We start from the raw sequence: 20,823 nt of genomic DNA, 5'->3' as shown, positions 1-20,823 counted from the left end.
CTTTCGGCCATGCAAAGACTTTCCGCGGTGGTGCGGATTGTTGGTCGGCACACGCCATGCAAGAAGAACACGTATTCGTAATCGCAGCATCGATTCCGAACCAAGTACAGTGCTGACGAGCAAGTTGTTTCGTTCGCACTATACCCCAATGTCCTTGGTGAAGAAGCCGTAAAACAGAGGACTGTAACGAACGTGGGACCACGACTCTGGACTGATCATTATCAGAACACAACAACAAAACACCACGTCGAACAAAAAGTCTCTCCTTGTGAGCAAAAAATCGGCGAACCAATGGATCCTCGATCCGAGACTTTGACAAAGGCCATTGCATAGCAACAAAATGCAAAACGGCAGCAAGGACAGGGTCAGCAGCTGTGGCTGTAGCTACACGACGAAAATCAATCGGAAACGATTCGACCACGCCATCAGTTTCCGCATCAATGAACATGCAAGCAAGTTCGGAAGAATCGAATGCTTTATCCTCAGCAACAGGCAAACGGGACAACGCATCGGCATTTCCGTGCTTAGCAGTGGACCGATAAAAGATATCGTAGCGGTACTGCGAGAGGAAAATAGACCAGCGAATGAATTTCTGCGCTGTACGCGGAGGTACAGGCTTGTTCGGATGAAAAAGCGACGTCAAAGGTTTGTGGTCTGTGATGATGGTAAAGTGATGACCATACAAGAAATTATGGAACTTAGTAACACCAAACACGAGAGCCAAAGCTTCTTTCTCTATCTATGAATAATGTCTTTGCGCAGACGAGAGCAATTTGGACGCAAAGGCAATAGGGCGATCATGCGACCCATCTTTGTGCGCAAGCACAGCACCGATCCCGAAATCCGATGCATCTACCATCAACAAAAGGGGTTTCTGGGGATCGAATGGCGTAAGGCAAGTATTTGAAAGCAACACCGATTTCAACTGGCGAAAGGCGCGTTCGCATTCCGTCGTCCAGACGAACGGAACACCTTTACGGCGTAAGCGATGAAGCGGAGCTGAAATGGAAGAGGCATGCGCACATTCACTCACACCTTGTGATTCTAAATCGTGAAATGTTCTTGCGACCTCATCACGCAATGCGTGGGGAACATTGCGCGCTCTGAAAAATTCCGGTTGCGCGTTTACTTTCAGTTCCAAATGTGCTTCATAGTTCTTAGCGCAACCAAGCCCCGGTGCAAAAATGTCTGCAAATTCTTCACATAGCCGAGAAACACTGGCGGAAGGCACAGTCTGATTCACTGATAGGACCTGATTTACTATAGACATGTTAAACAATTGAAATAAATCTAAACCAAACAAGTTCACTGCAGATGAAGAACGAAGAACGTAAAATGACACAAGTTTTGTTTGCCCCTTTTATGTTGCAAGAAGAGTGCACTGTCCTAACACAGGGATATGCTGTCCCGAATAACTAGTGATCTGAATATTTGCGGCACGCAATGGAGGTTTGCCCAGTTGTTTGTACGTGTCGTGATTGACCAATGAAACTGCAGCTCCGGTATCGAGCTGGAATGGTATGACCTTGCCATTAAAGTCCAAATCTACAAAAAGTTTATTGTCCTGCTGACGACAAGAGCGACTGTCTCGTGCAATTTGAACTGATACAGGTACAGCATCACTTGCTAATTGACGTGATTTCCGGCGACGTCAACGCACACTGTTTGTGGGACAAACACAGTCACTGTTAGAGACAGTGGCACTGGACGAAGTGGAATTAACGACATGAATGTCCATGGGCGATGGTTCATGAGCCTGATTGTCCTTGGTTCGATTCCGGCGCGAAGCAAAGGGCCTGGAATGGTTGTGATTGTCTGATCTGAGCTTTTTCTGGCAAACACTTTGAACATGTCCTTTTTTATTACAGAAAAAGCAAATAGCTTGGTGTGACGGGCAATTTTCACGCGAATGTGTAGTAGCACACCGCGGGCATGCTTTCACTGCAGTTGTATGCTGTCGCGGCACACCTGGGTTAGAGCATGGCGGCAGCTGCGTGGACGTGTGCGAGGGCAGTTGACCGGTCCGCGCAGCGCGCCCGGCGGGCCGGTTAATGTTACACACGGCTGGCAAAGTTGCAAATGATTCCTGAGCAAAGTCAAGCGTGTCTTGTCTATCCAATATGTCTATCACTTGTTGAAGGGAGGGATTAACTAGTTTCAAAATCTGTTCCCGTATACGAACATCAGAAACGCTCTGTGCAATTGCATCACGTACCATAGTATCTGAATAAGGGAGTCCACATTCGCACTCAAAAGCACAATCCCGCGTAAGGCCTTGCAATGTTGCAACCCACTCCCTATTAGTCTGACCGGCCGTACGTTTCGTACGAAAGAAAGTATACCTCTTTGCAACTACATTAACTGTTTCTTTGAAATAGGCGTCCAATGCTGACAAAATTTCTTCGTAGGACAGAGTTGCTACGTCGCGTCGGGGAAATAATTTCACTATCACACGGTACGTTTGCACCCCTCCACACGCCAATAAATGAGGCTGCCGCTAGTTACCTTGAATTCCGTAGGCGGCGAGATGAAATCCAAACTGGCGTGACCACTCCGTCCATGTTTCCGTAGCTGGTTGAAAATTACGGAATGGTGGTGCAACTGCATGTTGTGGCTGCGGTAGCGATGAAGCGGCGGCGGCCGCATCGTTTTGCAGTGCACGTTGACCCTGGACGAGCTGTCCAAGGGCATCCAATAACGCCTGCGTCTGCTGATTCTGCAAGCGATAAAATTCGGACAGTACATCTGGCGAAGCCATGACACAAGTAAATGTAAGCAATTAGAAAGAACAAGACCCTTTGTTGACTCGTCGCCAAAGATGTGTCTAGACAAGACAGCCTAGACACAATGAGAGGAAGCCGAAAGGCACGCGCTAAGTTAAAGCAGGATGGCATGAGGTCTGAAACAGGATACGTAATGAATGCTATAAAGAAAAGTACGTAGCTTCTGGAATACTTACTTTAATCCATCCTTTTGGTACATCTGGAGATTGTGGCGATACAAGTGAGACTCTTTAGATACATGCAATGTTACTAGTGGCGCCTTGCTAGGTCGTAGCCATTGACTTAGCTGAAGGCTATTCTAACTATCTGCTCTGCAAATGAGCGAGGCTTCGTCAGTATGCATCGCTAGCTACGTCGTCCGTACAACTGGGGCGAGTGCTAGTCCGTATCTCGAGACCTGCCTTGTGGTGGCGCTCGGTCTGCGATCACACAGTGGCGACACGCGGGTCCGACATGTACTAATGGACCGCGGCCGATTTAAAACTACCACCTAGCAAGTGTGGTGTCTGGCGGTGACACCACAGTATCTTTCTATGAAGCAAATTTCTGCAGACAGCATATGAAACTAGCAGCAGTATGATTGACATATACTATTTTTCCCATAGTGAATACAATTTTACAGTGCCTCTTGATGTAATGTATGATTTAGGGGTGATGTGATGAAATCATGTTCAGAATATCAGAGACAGTGGCTTGAGTATTGAGACATAATCATGGAAATACTGCTTCTCCTGATTTTTTCCCTTTAGAAAAGCCTATATCTGTTCTGGTAGGCTGATGAGCTGTACCAGTGAATTGTCCATGAAGAGAGAAATGGGCGGTTTTCACACTGAGCTATCTATACATATTATAAATTATTTATCCATGTTTGTAGGGTGTGCTGATTTTGCAACTGTTAATTTAATTGATGAAAACTGCTCCAGTTGCTGTTGAGAACTTCAAGGATTCCACTACCAGTTTCAGCCATATCCCAGTGCCTCAGAACCAGTAGTGAAGTCAATAAAGAAGAAATTAAAGACCCCCACCTGGTTTTATTGTCTATGTGTGAAGGCTAATCTCTCAGGCACTACTGTAGGGATTCAATATGATTTTCATTAATAGGCAGACTGCTTCATGAGGAAAGTTTGAGTGTATAATTTATCATCACTACACCAGACAAGTCCAGCTGTAGATACTTAGTACCCATACAAAACCTTGGTGCATTGTTAATAAATAATAAAACTAAAAGAAATGGTTGCCAGAATTCTAAGGGAAATGATATGATGTGAACAGTCTTTGCCAATAAATTTGTACACTTGCCCCACAAAATTTTCAGAGAACTGCCAAATATCTGCAACTTCCTGCCATGATATTTGGAACGGAGTCTTCTGGCCATCTTCAGGTGGATGCTGATGAAAATGCTCTGAGTTCACATTTCAATGACCCTGTCAGCACATGTCTGGTTTTATGTGGTTGGTGTTGTGCATGCACTTCTGCTACAAGTCTGTGTGCTGCACTGCACGCCCTCTGTGGTGAAAGCTAGCCGCATTGATACCAATTCACTTGTCTTCGCATGATAAAATTCAAGGGTGAAAGATTAATTTAGCTTTAAATCTTCATAATATTCTGCCTGATTCCAGTATATGGTAGACAAGCAGTTGTTTTGAAGTCCTCATCCTCCTCTTTGTGCTGTCGTCTGTACATCTGTAGTGCTCTCTGTACTTGCAGAGATGAATTATCCATTGTTCAGGAACACAGATTGCAGGTGTTCCATTTCTGTTTGCAGACTCTCGGCATCTGAGACGATATGGATGCCGTGGTTTGAGGTCTTCAGAGCACCCATCATTTGTGCTGGGTAGTGTCAGGTAGTAGCTTGTAAATTTCACAATAATTCCTACAGTTATTTATTGTCTTGGAACTTGATTGTTGAAGTGCAAAGTAAACTGCTATATGTAATATCATTCAGTGCAGGAAGAATGTCCTGTATGTCTCCCTCTGTAACAATAACTGAAGCACAACAACTAACAGTACTTTATTGATTTTAATTAGAATTAATCTCTGTAAAAGACATATGTGTGTTATTGGTGCCATAGGACAAGTAGGCAAGAAACTTTTAATGGAAAAAATCTACTTCTGTTATAAAGCTGAAAATGGATACTGGAAAATTAAACCTCATAAAACTGACGTATTTATAATGCCTTCACATTAAACAATAAAAAGTAAGTTGATGTTACTGTTTAACTTCTAGAATGGCTTTATAGCAAATTATTTTGGAATTCAGGAAAAGTACCTTAGCTATATAATTTTGATGACAAAATCTGCCAACACTTGCTGGCATGTTCCTCAATGATAAAAACCTGTATATGTGGAGAAGTTAGCTGCTTTGGTTGATATAATGTATTAACAGTGTAAAATAACAGGTGATTCCTTGAAGGACTGAGTGAATGTGGTTTAAGGGGCTAATAATCAAGAGGAACAGAGTTGAAATTCTCGTCTGGCTCTACAGATACGGTTTTCTGCAGTTAGCGTAGCCAAGTTTCACATGAAGCAAATGCAGGACTATTTCTATGAAAAGACTACAGCTAATTTCATGTTTTATCAGTGTCCAGTCTGAGCTTGTTGTCTGTCAGTAATGCCCTTGTGTCCTTATTGTGAAAATATGTGTAGCTTAACTTTTTTCTTCTTTCCTTCTTTCTACTAAAGGAACAGACAGCTTTCAAAGCTTGATGGAGGAGATATCCTGTTCAGACAGACAATAACAATAAAACAAACTTTTTTCTGTGTAGTATCCTTCTCTTTGGTAACTTGGTGTGCACTTTTGTATGTTCATAAGTCAGTTGAATGGCCTTTATTTATAGGTGGGGCCAATAATTAACCTGAATTGTCATAGTAGGTAATGTAGAATTGGGGGGCAGGATCTGAGGGATGTCACTAATAGATACCTGATTATGGTACTTATGATTATTAAAACATAATGCCACCGTGGTTTCCTTGGGTGGTTGATATGTGACAAACTTGCAAATCATTGTTATAAAACTAATTTGTGTGTGTGTGTGTGTGTGTGTGTGTGTGTGTGTGTGTGTGTGAGAGAGAGAGAGAGAGAGAGAGAGAGAGAGAGAGGGAGAGAGAAGTGATGCAGAGTTGTGGAATGTTATTTTAATGTAACCCCATATATATCATTAGGTGCTCTCTACTTAAATGTGTCTTTTCATGCTGAACAGCTTGTTATTGGGGCACTGTACCGTTTATACCGAGTGGGAATGGAAGAGTGGTCCTTGCCTGGGGAACAATGTTGGCCTGTTGATAGAGGTAATGATCTGCCTCCTGTTAATAGCTGTGAAGGAATGGGGGAGCCAACATATTTCTACTTAAACTTTGTGTGGCTTTGTGCTGGCCTCACTGTGACTGTAATATTCCTTTTTGGATATACTGTAAGGTATGTTAAATGTAACTCAGCATGTTTTTTTTTATCTATGGCTTTTGATACCTGATTCATTGTTAGCTTACTACATTATTCATGTTAAATGTTGATAAAAAGTCCCTGCAAAAGAAATTTATTTGTATGGTCACTAATATCAGTATAAATTGCACTGCTGTTGAAGTGTCATGAATGGTATTAAAGACATGTCACTAAGGATATTACTAAAAAGGATTTACACTCTGAAGTATGTAAAGATCTGTTCTGAAGTGATGGGGATTGATTAAAAGTGTATGTTAGGGAATGTATGAGTTATTTAATTTATGGGGACGTACAAGAGAAGTATGTCTGCCACCATAGCTGAGCAGTCAATGCATCTGACTGTCATGTAGACGATCTGGGTTCAGTTTGTGGTACTACCAGGAATATTTCCTTGATGGGAGAATTCTAACAAGGTCTATGAGTATGCAGCTGCATGAGAAGGATTGATGAGCTGTTTGAGTGGAAAGGAACATGTCCGAGGTCTGGATAGCTGACAATGGCTGGGAAAATGGTATCCGTACTCCATGCCGCTCCGTACGTCGTCCAGATGATGTCTTCAGCAGAGAGTAACATGGTGCCTGGTCAGCATCGTGTGGTCCTTGGATTGTAGAGTTCCTTTTTTGTTTTTGTTTTTGTTTTTTGTCTCTTTTTGTTTTCAAAAATACCAGGTAGCTATAATGAGTGAAATGAAAAGCAAGTGCTGTTGCACATTCAGTAGTAGTCACAGTTTTGTTTGGGTATTGTAATGGTCGCCTAGTCGTAGATATTGCTATAATTGCACTATTTCACTCCCATTTACGGAGCTTGTTAGCACTTGATGTTAGGTTGGCGCCATTAAAATGCATTGTGGTAGTCGCTGCTGCTTGCTGGATCGCTGCTGTGTCTTGATGCTGGCTCTAAATCTGGTTGTCTAGGGGTAAAAAGATGAGGTCCCGTGTTTTTGATGTGCTTCTGATGATAAATAATGAGCGAAACCAACAAATATTTAAACTTCAATTATTTATTACTCTGGTGGCCATCTTAATTCCACTGTCCACCAAAGACAATGACACAACACAAAGTAGTACTTCTTTTACATGTTCTTTGCATTGTTTATCCACCTCGAACAATAACACACAAACACACTTTACAAAAGTGACATTCCGACTGCGCTCCCGACCCTTCTTGCTGCTTGTATTTATAACCTTGTCAAAGAACTACTAAAAAGAGGTATAGTTTACAAGTCACATGTACATCTGCTATTGTAATTTGTGCAGAAAAGTTATTAATTTGTATCAAGTGACATAATTTAACAGTTTATCAAAATGACAGACAGATTTTTTGACTTGACAGAATAATTCTTTGTTACAAAAAGGCAGTTTTTTTAGAAGTTTGTCAATTGACTTCTCTAATTTGCATAAATAAGTAAATAACATGAATTATTCAGAATTACATTGGTTTTCGTCTAAAATAGGAGTGTTTACGTGAATACTGAGTGAAAACGGTCCTAGTGAACAAATAGGTTTCACTGGGTGATTTTTATTTAAGGAGATCAAAAATACTTGAGTTGGCCACTATTTTTCGTACTTCATATTAATTATTTAAGATGAACTTAGTGTTTTTGCATGATGACATTTGCTGTATCAGTGATCAAGTGATATTAACTTTTGTGTGGGTCAGTTATTCAGTATAATTTAATGGGTTGACTGTTTATGGAGACATGTTATGCAATCATTGTTAACATACACAATAACTTTTCTATAATCATAAATACTGGTTAAACTGGTTCAATTTGGAGGGTATCGCATACTTCGGTAAAGTAAAGTCTGTAATAGGTTCCGTTACAGCATTCAATCCTAGTTACACACTTTCCATGTTTCTAATGCGTTTTGAGAAGGTGAGCTGCAACATCTGGAGGTTGAGTGCCGTAATGCAACTTCCAGGGCACTGGCTGCCTGAAATTTTGTCTTCGTCTCACACAGTGGGACATTTTGCTCTATACTCAGTAAATTTCAACAGTTTATTGGTTTGCAGCTGTGATTACGCTGGTGCACAAATCAGCACTTTTTGTTGAACTTTCCAGCCAAAGAGAAAATTATTTGCATGCCACTGCTGTGAAAAATAACACTGCCAAGCTTTTCATATGCATTTCTGTACAAAGTCTTCATTTTAAAACCTGTTTGCTTCTGTGGTAGCCTCATTTTATGTGATATTAAAGTTATGACTACTCAAAGTAAGTCCATATTTGGACATTCTTGTGCTAACTGCAGTTTCTCCCTGGCCTCTATGATACTGCAGATTCTCAAACAGCCTGAATCTTTGAAGTGAAAGTGACTTTATATTGGGTTCACTGTGCTGGTTAACTTTAATATTGATCCAGTTGGCCATTTGATCGACCCTGCCATCTTCATCCTACTGAAGTGCTGCCAAAAAGTGATAATCAACATACAGTAGTCTAATCTTGCTTTGTGGATCTGCAAATACTCTTGAATTAAAAGTCTTCTTACATACAATGGACACTCAAAAGTTTTTAGACTTCTAACATAGTAACTATCTTTTTGAAATTCACGCCTGTCCATCTTCTCAAAGTGCTATTCATGGTTTCCTATGTACCTATGCATCAGCTCAAAACACTTGTTGATGACTTCATGGTAGATTTCTTGGGAGGTCTTTTTAAGGACACTGACAGCGGCATATGGAGCTAAGATTGGTTTACTGCAGGTGATTTTCGTTGCTATATGGAATAGGATGACATTGCCTGGAGCTTAATCAGGGCTATAAGATGGATGCGTGGGCCTGAGACTCCTCCATCAGAGACTTTGTTTTCATCACACAGAAAGCTGGAACATTGTCATGATAGAGCTGGGTTCCGCGTGGACCTGATTTCAAACATCTATTCTTGAAACCTGAAGTTGCCTTTATCCACAACATTGGAAGCAATGTAGTCACTTCTGGCTAAGAATGTTCACAATGTTTGCTTTCTCACTTCTCATGCCCATTTTTCTTTCACTGAGTGGGGAGACCAAATGCTTTTCTGCTGTTTTGATTTATGGCTGAATTGGTGCAGCCAAATTTTGTCAACAATTATTGAATTAAATACAACTTTACCACCTACAGTGGAAATTTTCTTTCATTTCGGGCAGAATTCATGGTTGAGAAACTAGGAAGTGCACTGTCAAAAGCTGCAGAACTTTTCAGCCCAAAGTTTCTATAGCAAGAATATATAAACTGTTGCCAATTTGATCTCAAGGATGCAGTCTTTGTGAACAACTTTCTTTTTCAATAGTGTTTCTCTCATGTCTGGTCTCATTAATGCAATGGCAAATTGTTGCTTAGGAAGATGAACATGTAGATGTTCCAAATACTAATTTATATTCATTCTTACATTAAAATAAAAAATGACAAATTGGGGAGCAATGATTCCATTTCAACAGCATTGCTTCTTCAGTCTAAAATAAATAGCAAAATAAGTGAAGGATTTGTGGCCCACCTATTAGGCTGAGTAAGCTGAAATTAGGATGACTAACACACACTGGACACCTCTACCATCCACATTTTTTGGGAATCAAACAATGAACAGCAATCCAGGAAATTTCATTTCTATTCTGTCTGTTAAGGTTACAGTTTAATGCGGGAGGGATAAAGTGATTTAAATTGTGTAGGTTAGTGGCATTGCTTCTCCACTGCTGTTCTAGGAGGTATCAGTCTTCTTTTCATGTGGGAGATACTCCTGCTCTGCAAAGTTGTCAGTAGCTGCCTGTGGATACTGTCCACAAGAGTAATATTTTCACCAACAGATACCACATATTAGAGCAAGGTGAAGTGGTCTTAGACCTGAAGTGAAAGTATTTTTGGTTCAAAATTATTTTTGACATTGTTACCTTTTAGGTTAATGCACTTTGTCCAATGTTTTTCCAGTAAGGAGATTCCATCTACAAAATACCAGTAGATGACTACCATAACCATTTCACTGAACTTAAAGCTTTTCCGAGCCAAAATAGTAGGAAAGAAAAGCGTACCAACTCTGGGGAATAAAGTGAATGTTTAAACATGGCATGTTTCAGTTTCAAAGTGTGGCTTGGTTGAGTGAATAAGCGCTAAATTACAAACACAAGGTCTAGGGTTGCATCCCAGGTCAGTCCAAGGATTTTTTTCTATCACTTGCCACTTACTGACAATAATTTGTTAATGTGAAAAATGTCAGTTTTAACTGTGGGTTGGAGCTCATATTAAGCTGTATGTACTCTTATAACTTGTTGGGTCAGTCAGTTCAAAGGTTGAACTAAGGTAAGGGTCTACTACATTCCCAATAGGACCACACTTGGTAAAGTTCCATAGTGTTCAAACTGATTTTGGGGCAATGACACATGTATTTTCAGTTTTGTAGTCTAAGACCTTCCTGTAGTTTTTCACTTATTTGGTGGAGGCGACTTGGGTTGCATTCACCAATTGTTGTTTCACTGCTTGCACAATAATGATTTAGAAAATCTTTTGTATGACAAAGAAAGCCCCAATGATAATTTTGCTGCTAGATTGATTTCTCATTTATTGATGTAGTGCCACCATATCCCACCTACTGCTTTGATTGCTGTTTTGTTCTTGGCATCAAGTGAGGGACCTATGTCTCATCACCAGTTAGAAAGTGGCACACAAAATCAGTTGGGGTCTAGTTGTAGCAGTAAATTGCTGAGGAAGTCATTTTTATATTTGCTTTTGATCAGTATTCGACAAATGCAGTGCCCATCTTGCACAAAGCATTCACATAGCTAATTACTTCTGTCAAGTGTGTAACACTCTTTCGTCTGATATTCATGCAGTAGTTGCTATTTGTAATATACTTTCCATTGGTTACTGTCCATTGCTGAATTAACATCTCAGTGGTTTCCTCTGTGGTTGCAGTTTTGGGATGCTCCCATGTGTTTTTCTTCAAGAGATGTCTGACCACTTTAAATTCAACTGACCATTACACACTGTCCCTGTTTCTCCATTTTGAAACACTTATAAACAGCATTATGAGACCACACACACACACACACACACACACACACACACACACACACACACACAAAGTGGAAGCAGCATTAAACAATGGAATGACAAATAAGTAAGTTATTTAAAATTGTAATTGACTTTCCAGGTTTTTGTTTATTGTTACTTATTTTGAGACACTTGATACATGCAACAGATTGTACTTATAGACCAATTTGTCTCAGCAATATGTAAATGGTGTCTCTGTGTGTGTGTGTGTGTGTGTGTGTGTGTGTGTGTGTGTGTGTGTGTGTGTGTGTGTTCCCCCCTGTCTCCAGGCAAATAAGGTGTGTGCTTTGGCAGTATGTACTACATTCACTACAGACATTCTTATAATTATCCTTTAGGTATTCTTTTTGTTTGTTTGGCAGTTTGTTATATTTATTACTCCCAAATGGCTACAAAACATGTCATTCTTTAACATTATCATTGATCTTTTGCCATCTGAAACTCGGCAAAAGCAAAGAGATGTTCTGTTGCAATTGTTGACTTAATAAAAAGCTGTCATTTAAGTCTAAGAGTAGATTTATTCAACAACTATGAAAATGATAGATTATTACTCACTGTAAAGATGACACATTGAGTTGCAGACAGGCACAACAGAAAGACTGTTACATCTCAAGACTTCAGCCAAAGCCTTCTTCAGGAAAGAAAGGAAAACACACATCACTTAAGCAAATATCTCTCTCTCTCTCTCTCTCTCTCTCTCTCTCTCTCAAACACCACACACACACACACACACACACACACGTGTAGTTCATGAGAGTCATGTAATCTTTGGGGAATAAGTATTTTCAAAAAAGAAAACGCAAATTTTCGACACTTTTATGTATACTCACCTTTCAAAAAAATACACTTTAAAAATAGGAAGTAGGAAAAGAAAGGAAAAGTAGCTCTGGAGCCTTTAAAGCTTTTCCACAGGGTGATTGTCTCAAAGCCCTCTGATGACAATTTGAAAAAATACATCAAATGCCGGCCAGTGTGGCCGAGCGGTTCTAGGCGCTTCAGTTTGGAACCGCGCGACCGCTCCTGTCGCAGGTTCGAATCCTGCCTCGGGCATGGGTGTGTGTGATGTCCTTAGGTTAGTTAGGTTTAAGTAGTTCTAGGTTCTAGGGGACTAATGACCTCAGATGTTAAGTCCCATAGTGCTCAGAGCCATTTGAACCATTTTTTACATCGAATATGAACTTGCTCCCTTTCCATTGTGTCTTTTTTTCTGAGGAAGGCATTCAAAAAGGGACAACATCCACATTTTACTCTGCCTTCTCGCCATTACCAAATGACATAGAAAGGGGAAAGAGGAAAGATGATGTAGTAGATGGTGGTTACGTACTACACAGAGTTCACTGAAATTTAAGTGAATGTTTTTCTGGTAATTTTGAAAGATTTGTCTACATCTACATCTACATTTACATCTACATATATACTCTGCTAGCCACCAAGCGGTGTGTGGCGCACAATTCGTGCCAAAGTCATATTTCCCCCCCTCTGTTCCACTTGCGGATCGCACGAGGGAAAAACGACTGTCTGAATGTCTCAGTACGAGCTCTATTTTCCATTATCTTTGAATGGTGATCATTGCACGATTTGAAAGTTGGTGGTAATAATATATGCTCTACATCGTAGGCGAAGATTGGATTTCGGAATTTAGTGAGCAGCACCTTCCGTTTAGTGCGTCATCTATCTGCAAGTGTATCCCACTTCAAACTTTCTATGAGATTTGTAATGCTCTCACGATGACTAAATGTACCAGTCACAAATCTTGCTACTCTTCTTTGGACCTTTTCAATCTCTTGAATGAATCCCAACTGGTAAGGGTCCCATACAGGTGAACAATACTCTAAGACTGGACGAACTAACATATTGTAAGCAATTTCCTTTGTTGAAGGACTGCATCACTTCAGGATTCTACCAGGATTTGTGACGTAGATATAGTGATATCATTGACAAAATTCTGTGGTAGTCTTTGATGGGTATCTCACAGAAAAAAAAATTAAAAAAAAGCGCCAAAAGAGCTTGTCGTTCCAGGCTACGATCTTGTGTAGAAGTTCTTTGATGGTACCATGTTTCCACAGATGCCATAGGACAAATTGTTATCAAATTGGGGGGGGGGGGGGGGGGGGGGTCCTGCTTCATCTCAATGCTTCAGAAGGAATTTTAGCGAGGAGATATAGTCACCAAGCAGGCAATAGAAGATGCTGATGTGTTAATTGTGAAAACTGTCATTTCCATGTCTTCCAAACATGACTGTTTTGTTGTTATTGGAGAAGGCATTGATATTTTTGTATGGTGACTGCTTTAGCACAAGATAATGTGTCCTTTTGCAAATCTGGAAGGGGTAAAAAAGGAGATGCACTGTATTTCAAAATAACCTTCAGTTATAAAGATATTGTGGAAAATATTTCTCCATGCAATAAGTGGTTTTGATACCACCTCTGCTCTGTTTGGTAGGAGAAAATTATATTTTGCACCACACTTCAGAGTGATGCTTCCCCCAATAAAAGTTTTTCTATTTTCAAATAATCAGCTGCAGAAAAAGAGAAGATTGTGGAAGCAACTGAAAATTTCCTTGTGGCAGTTTATGGAGGTGACTTGAACAGTTCTGTAGATTAGTTGCGATATCCTTGCTGTTCTAAAGGGGCTATAAACACCAAATTTGGCTTGGCGCAGGACTCATGACCTCGGATGTTAAGTCCCTTAGTGCTCAGAGCCATTTGGCTTAACGCACCTGCCGCCAACAAGGGATGCAGATCAATATCATGCATATAGAACTTATCTGCAACTTCAAATGTGGATGGCATATTAAAAAGACCAGGTCAAGTGTGGCTGGAAGAAAGATATTGGTGGTCTAATTCCAGTTCCATTGAATATCAACCAGCTCCATAGACATTGCTGAACATGATTTCACCCCTGCAGGTTCGGGAGCTTGAAGAGACTCCAGGTATTCCTGCCTGTCTCAATAGGTGACTAAAAGGAGTCTCTTACTTTTTGACTGTCAGTATTATGGTCCCCATTAGGGTTTCACCTCCACACTTTCCATATTTTTCAGAAGTGTGGGCCATTTGGGGAAGGACACCTTACGTGGTGCAGCATATATCCATTGTGCACTGAGATCTTCTGCACCTGTTATTGTTGTGGCTCTGCTGGTCCACCTGTAATCCAGCTGTTTATATATATACCTTATGGGGTGCATCATCTACATCCTATCTGCAGTCCTCTTCTGCACCCATGATAATGATGGATCCTTTCACGCCTTTATTCACCAAGGTAGCCAGACGTCGTGAAGGGGTCATCATGTGCCCTCTTGGTTGTAGCCCCCTGATGACACAGGGATCGCACTGTTTATGCCTGAGCTGCAAACTCCCCACTTACGCCAAGGAGTAGATGCTTGTCTTCTTGAGCCATCAGGACTCGTGGCAATGGCCAACGTGCCAGGTGGCTTTTGGTGTGGCTGAGTGGTCTCCGTGGGGAGAGCCCATGATCAGAGTAGGAAGCATCAGGGCAGATGACCCACAATGAAGCAGATGAAGTTGTCCGACACTGGTGGTTGAATGGCCCTAGCAGTCTCTTAAGCGTGGAAAAGGCCAGTATAATGCTGACAGATGTGACCCCAGATCATTCCGTTCCCTGGCTACCCCAGGGGAAGAATGCAGGGCTAAAGATCAAGGACAGACATATTCTCCTCCTTACTTAGTTTGTGCCAGATCTGATGGGGAATCCTTTTTAACAACAAAGCCTCTGTTTTTTGTGTAGAACTTAATTCAAGTTCGAGGAAGTGGCGGGAATGTCCATAATGTGAAATGAGTTGGTATTGATAAAAAAATTATTCCCTACCTGGTTGCATGTATTGCTTGCCTGTGACAAGCTAGGTGATGTCCCGGTTTCCATCACCCCCACTTCCCCCCCCCCCCCCCCCCCCCCCCATAAGAGCTTAAACATGGTCCAGGGGAATATATCCCATAGAGGTCTCCTCTTGTAGTCCAATAATGAGTTGCATGCCAATCTTCAGCCTCAAGGAGTACACTTCGTCAGTAGTGTAGTGGACCTAATGACAACAAGATTGTTACCAGTGCCTTCATCTTGGTCTTTGAAGGTGATTTGTTGCCTGGAAAGGTCAAGGTGATGGGCTAGTTGTGTGGCATTAAACCCTACGTTCCTCTCCCTAGGTAGTGTTTCAAATGCTGGAAATTTTGGCACATGTTCTCTTGATGTAACACTAGCCCCACGTGTCGGGACTATGTACATCCATCACACGCAAACATTTCTTGTGCCCCTCCTCCCATTTATGTCAACTGTGGAGAGCACCACTCCCCCTGTTCACTGGAATGCACTATTTTTCAGACAGAGAGGAAAATAATGGAATAGACTGACCTACACAGAAGCAAAAAAGACGTATGCTTGCCTACACCCTGTCTTCATGATCTTGTCATACACTGTACCTATGACGACATCACCCTGTCAGACAACAGTAACCATGCCTGCTGTGCCTCGTATAGTAGGCCCTCAGGGCTGTCAGGCAATGCCTGCTCCCTTTATGGTTGGGGGCACTCCTCCTCCCGTTGCTCCCCTCCCCTAACATCTACTTCAGGAGCAATGCCCCCACTCCCCCAGCCATCGGGGACATTGGTCTCCACTCCTCAGCCCCAGAGAAGAAACAATCTCCTCTGGCTCCTCTCACAAGGAAGGGATCTCTCAGGACACAGCCTTCCAAAGTTTCTGCTGCTGTGTAGCCAGACAGCAGCCAGTGGCTGAAGGAGCCATAAGCTGTTGGTTGTAGAGCTTCACAATGATCATCGGTTCATGAGACAAACTCTGAGTATACCTCCCAGCCAGAGAAACTGAAAGACAAGTGAGAGGACAGAATGAAGAAGCCTATTAAGAAGAAAGAGATTCCAGTGGCCCCCACACTGCCACTTATGTCAGGCTCCAATTCTGAGGCTGAAGTGGGGATCCTAGCGTCCCCCGAGGACCCAGATGCACCTGGAGCCTCAGAACCAATTGTCACTGAGACCACAAGCCCTCAACAAGTGGCAGCATGTAACCCTGAGGCGTAAACTGCCTCCTTGGCCCCTTCGTGCCTTCTCAGACTACAGAAAGTGTCATCCTCCAGTGGAATTGTGGAGGTTTTTCCCCCCCACCTGGCTGAGTTATGACAACTCTTTAAGCAGTACACCTGCTTTTAGTGTTGCCCTTCATGAAACCTGGATTCCAGTAATGCCGACATCTGTCGTTAGTGGCTATTGGAGGTGTTACAAAAATCGTAATGACTATAACGGGGTGTCAGGTGGAGTATGTATATATGTCCTTACCTTTGTATATAGCGAACCTGTGCCCCTTCAAACATCTTTAGAAGCTGTAGCTGTGAGGGTGGGGGCAATGCAGGAAACTACCATCTGCAACATCTATTTTCCTCCAGATGGTGAAGTACCACAACGTGTATTGTCGGCACTAATTCCTCAACTCCCCCCCACCTTCCTACTTTTGGATGATTTCAATGTCTATAACCCTTTGTGGGGTGGAACCAAGATTACTGGCTGTAGTAAAGGTATCAAGACTCCACCAGCTCAAATCAACCTGTGCCATATAAATACAGGTGCCCCCGCTCATTTCAGAGTGGCATGTGGCACATAATGGCCACTGATCTCTCAGGTTATGGCCCTGACCTTCTGCTCTCTATCCTCTGGAGAGCTCACGATGACTTGTGTGGTAGTGATCACTTTCCGCTCTTCCTGTCCCTCCCCCAGCATCAGGCTGACTGGGACGCTTTCACCTCTGCAACCATCGTTGAATCTCCATTGCTTGGTAACATCATTGTGGTTATCCATAATGTTACTACCATCATTGTTTCTGCAGCTGAATTGGCAATCCCTTGTTCCTCAGGTTGCCCCCAGTGAAAGATTGTGCCTTGGTGGTCGCTGGAAACCACTGCGGCCATTCAGGATCGTAGGTGGGCCCTATAATGTCATAAGCAGTACTCATCAATGGAGCACCTCATTGCCTTCAAATGGCTCTGCGCCCAGGTCTGTCAACTAATCAGAACACAGAATCAGGGGTGCTGGGAACATTATGTCTCCACCATTGGAACACAAACCTCTCCTTCCCAGGTGTGGACTAAGCCCAGGTGCCATTATGGATATCAGGCCCCTGCAGGTATACCTGGGATTTCCACACAAGGAGCTGTATATACCAACCCAGATGCAATCACAGAGCATTATGCTCAAACCTCTGCATCTGGGAATTACCACCCCACCTTTTGTACCCTAAAACAGCAGGTGGAACGACAACACTTATCTTTTAGATAGTGTCGGAAGTTCCATGCGGCTTTTCGCGGATGATGCTCTAGTATACAGAGAAGTTGCAGCATTAGAAAATTGCAGCAAAATGCAGAAAGATCTCCAGCGGATAGGCAACTGACCCTTAACATAGACAAATGTAATGTATTGCGAATACATAGAAAGAAGGATCCTTTATTGTATGATTATATGATAGCGGAACAAACACTGGTAGCAGTTACTTCTGTAAAATAGCTAGGAGTATGCGTGCGGAATGATTTGAAGTGGAATGATCATATAAAATTAATTGTTGATAAGGCGGGTGCCAGGTTGAGATTCATTGCCTTAGAAAATGTAGTCCATCAACAAAGGAGGTGGCTTACAAAACACTCGTTCGACCTATACTTGAGTATTGCTCATCAATGTGGGATCCGTACCAGGTCGGGTTGACAGAGAAGATTGAGAAGATCCAAAGAAGAGCGGTGCGTTTTGTCACAGGGTTATTTGCTAAGTGTGATAGCGTTACAGAGATGTTTAGCAAACTCAAGGGGCAGACTCTGCAAGAGAGGCACTCTGCATCGCGGTGTAGCTTGCTGTTCAGGTTTCAAGAGGGTGCGTTTCTGGATGAGGTATCGAATATATTGCTTCCCCCTACTTATACCTCCCGAGGAGATCTTGAATGTAAAATTAGAGAGATTCAAGCGCGCACAGAGGCTTTCCGGCAGTCGTTCTTCCCGCGAACCATACGCGAGTGGAACAGGAAAGGGAGGTAATGACAGTGGTACGTAAAGTGCCCTCCGCCACACACCGTTGGGTGGCTTGCGGAGCATAAATGTAGATGTAGATGTTACTGCATGCCACCCTGAACCATACAGTGCTCTGTTCAGTGAGTGGGAATTTCTCAGTGCCCTTGCAGATTGTCCTGACACAACCCCTTTGCCACGGCACATCCATCACCAATTGATTAAACATCTGTCAGTGGATTACCAGTACCACCTCCTTTCTGTCTCAACCGCATCTGGAGTGATGGTGAACTCCCATCGTAGTGGCAAGGAAGTATCATTGTTGCAGTGCTAAACTGTGATAAGAACTCACTAGATACGATTAGCTATCATCTTATTAGCCTCACCAACATTCTGTGCAAGCTGCTTGAATATGTGGTGAGCTGGCAGTTTTGTTGGCTCCTTGAGTCTCGGGGGCCTTCTGGCTCTATCTCAGGGTGGTTTATGCCAAGGTCACTTCATCACTGACAACTTGGTATACCTGGAGTCTGCCATCTGAACCGCCTTTTTCCACCATCATCACCTTATTGCCATCTTTTTTGACGTGACGAAAGCCTATGACACCACTTGGTGACACCACATCCTTGCTACTTGTGCACGAGTGGGATCTCCAGGGCCCATTCCCGATTTTTATACAGAACTTTTTGCCGCACCGCACCTTCAGAGTTCGATTTGGTGCTTTACACAGTACCCACCCATATCCAAGAAAATGGGGTCCTGCAGGGCTCTGCACTGAGTGTCCAACTCTTTTTAGTGGTCATTAATGGTCTGACAGCAGCCGTGAGGTCCTCAGTATCACCCTTCTTATATGAAAGGTGCGCCCACGGCTTTCGGTTTTCAGCTGCCAAGACTTGCATCATACATTTCTATTGCCATTGCACAGTTCACCCACACCTACTACTTATCTTGATGACCCTCTCCTTAATGTCATGGACTCTTTTTGCTTTTTAGGACTGGTTTTCGATGCCTGCTTAACTTGCTTCCCCATCTTCGTGAGCTTAAGCACAAGTGCTGGCAGCACCTTAACATTCTTTGATGCCTGAGTCACACTGACTGGGGTGCAGGTGGCCCTACACTGTTGCAGCTGTACAAAGCGTGTCCAGTCCTGTCCTGACTATGGGAGCCTCGCATATGGTTCAGCACTGCCCTCAGCATTGCAGATGCTGGGCCCTATACACCATTGTGGAGTTTGATTTGTCTCCCACAATGGCGGCCCAGATTGGAGATTATAACTGCAGTCTGTGTCTAGTCCCTTCTCGCTGAACTCAAGTCATTCCCTCTACCCCCTTTCCTGCAGGTCCACTCACGTACACCTCCATGTTGTATAACTCAGCCGCAGGTTTTGTGTGGACCTCTCACAAGCCCAGAACACTCAGTTCACCCTGCCACTCTTGGGTGCCTGTTTCTCTCTATTCTTGATGTGTTCCAACGTTCAGAGGTAGTTTACTCTGATGACTTGATGGTTGGGTTCGCTTTTGCTCATGCAGAACATACTGAACAGTGCTCCTTGCCAGATGGCTGCAGCATTTTCACCGTAGAGCTAGTAGCCATCTCTTGTGCACTTGAGCATATCCATTCCTGCGCTGGGGAGTCCTTCCTCATTTGTAGTGACTTCTTGAGCATCTTACAAGGTCTCAACCAGTGCTACCCTCGCCATCCAACAGCCTGTTTACGTACTCAAACAATGTGGAGGGTCAGTGGTCTTCATATAGACCCTAGGACACTGGGAATCCTGGGAAACTAACTTGCTGACGGGCTAGCCAAAGAAGCTACTTTTAAACTGCATCTGGAGACGGGCATACCGGAATCTGATCTTCGATCAGTATTATGCCGCAAAGTGTTTGGGCTCTGGACTACAGAATGGCACTCCCTGACTCCGCTGAACAAGTTACATATGGTAAAGGAAATGAAGAATGTGTGGAGGTGCTCCATGTGAGCCTCTCACAAGGACTCCATTGTTCTTTGCTGGTTCCATGTTGGCCATACTTGGCTGACTCACAGTCACCTATTGTGTCACAAGGACTCACCTCATTGTCGCTGTGGTTCATGCCTGGCAGTGGTCCACGTCTTGTTTGACTGTCCCAATTTAGCCACCCTGAGACAGACTTTTAATCTTCCTGGTGCACTACTTACAATGTTAGGTGATAATGCCTTACTGACTGATCTAGTTGTAAGTTTTATTTGGGAGGGTTTTTTTATCACTCATTCTAAGGGTGGGCGTGTGGCCATTCTCCCAGGCCTTGCTCTACCTCCACTTTCACTCTTCCTCATTCCCTCTGGTGCTGTCTGTTTGACTTGGTGTTTGTGTTTTCACCATCTGTGATTCTTTTGCCATGTATTTTTAGGCTGGAGATTTTTGTGTGTTGCAGAGTGGCTGGGTCATCCTTTTTTATTCTTGTGATCAGCCAGCCCATGCTGTCTGCTATATTGTTTTAGCACCTTATACTGCTTTTTGCTTTATAGTTAATGTTTACAGTTTTGGCTTGCTACTTTTATTTTTCTTTCAGTGTGGTTACACACTTAGTTTTACGCATTTTGTT

At 42.8% G+C, this 20,823-nt stretch overlaps 1 protein-coding gene across 1 annotated transcript in view; it reads left to right on the top strand.

Moving 5' to 3' along the window:
* LOC124555372 (probable C-mannosyltransferase DPY19L1) overlaps positions 1-20,823 on the top strand; it is a 222,190-nt gene that overhangs the window by 40,043 nt on the left and 161,324 nt on the right. Inside the window, exon 4 of the mRNA XM_047129261.1 lies at positions 5,984-6,198. Coding sequence (XP_046985217.1) covers positions 5,984-6,198 — 215 coding nt within the window. The remainder of the gene's footprint in view (positions 1-5,983; positions 6,199-20,823) is intronic.

Source organism: Schistocerca americana, chromosome X, assembly GCF_021461395.2.
Source record: "Schistocerca americana isolate TAMUIC-IGC-003095 chromosome X, iqSchAmer2.1, whole genome shotgun sequence".
Lineage (NCBI taxonomy): Eukaryota > Metazoa > Arthropoda > Insecta > Orthoptera > Acrididae > Schistocerca > Schistocerca americana.
This window is presented reverse-complemented; position numbering and strand designations above follow the sequence as displayed.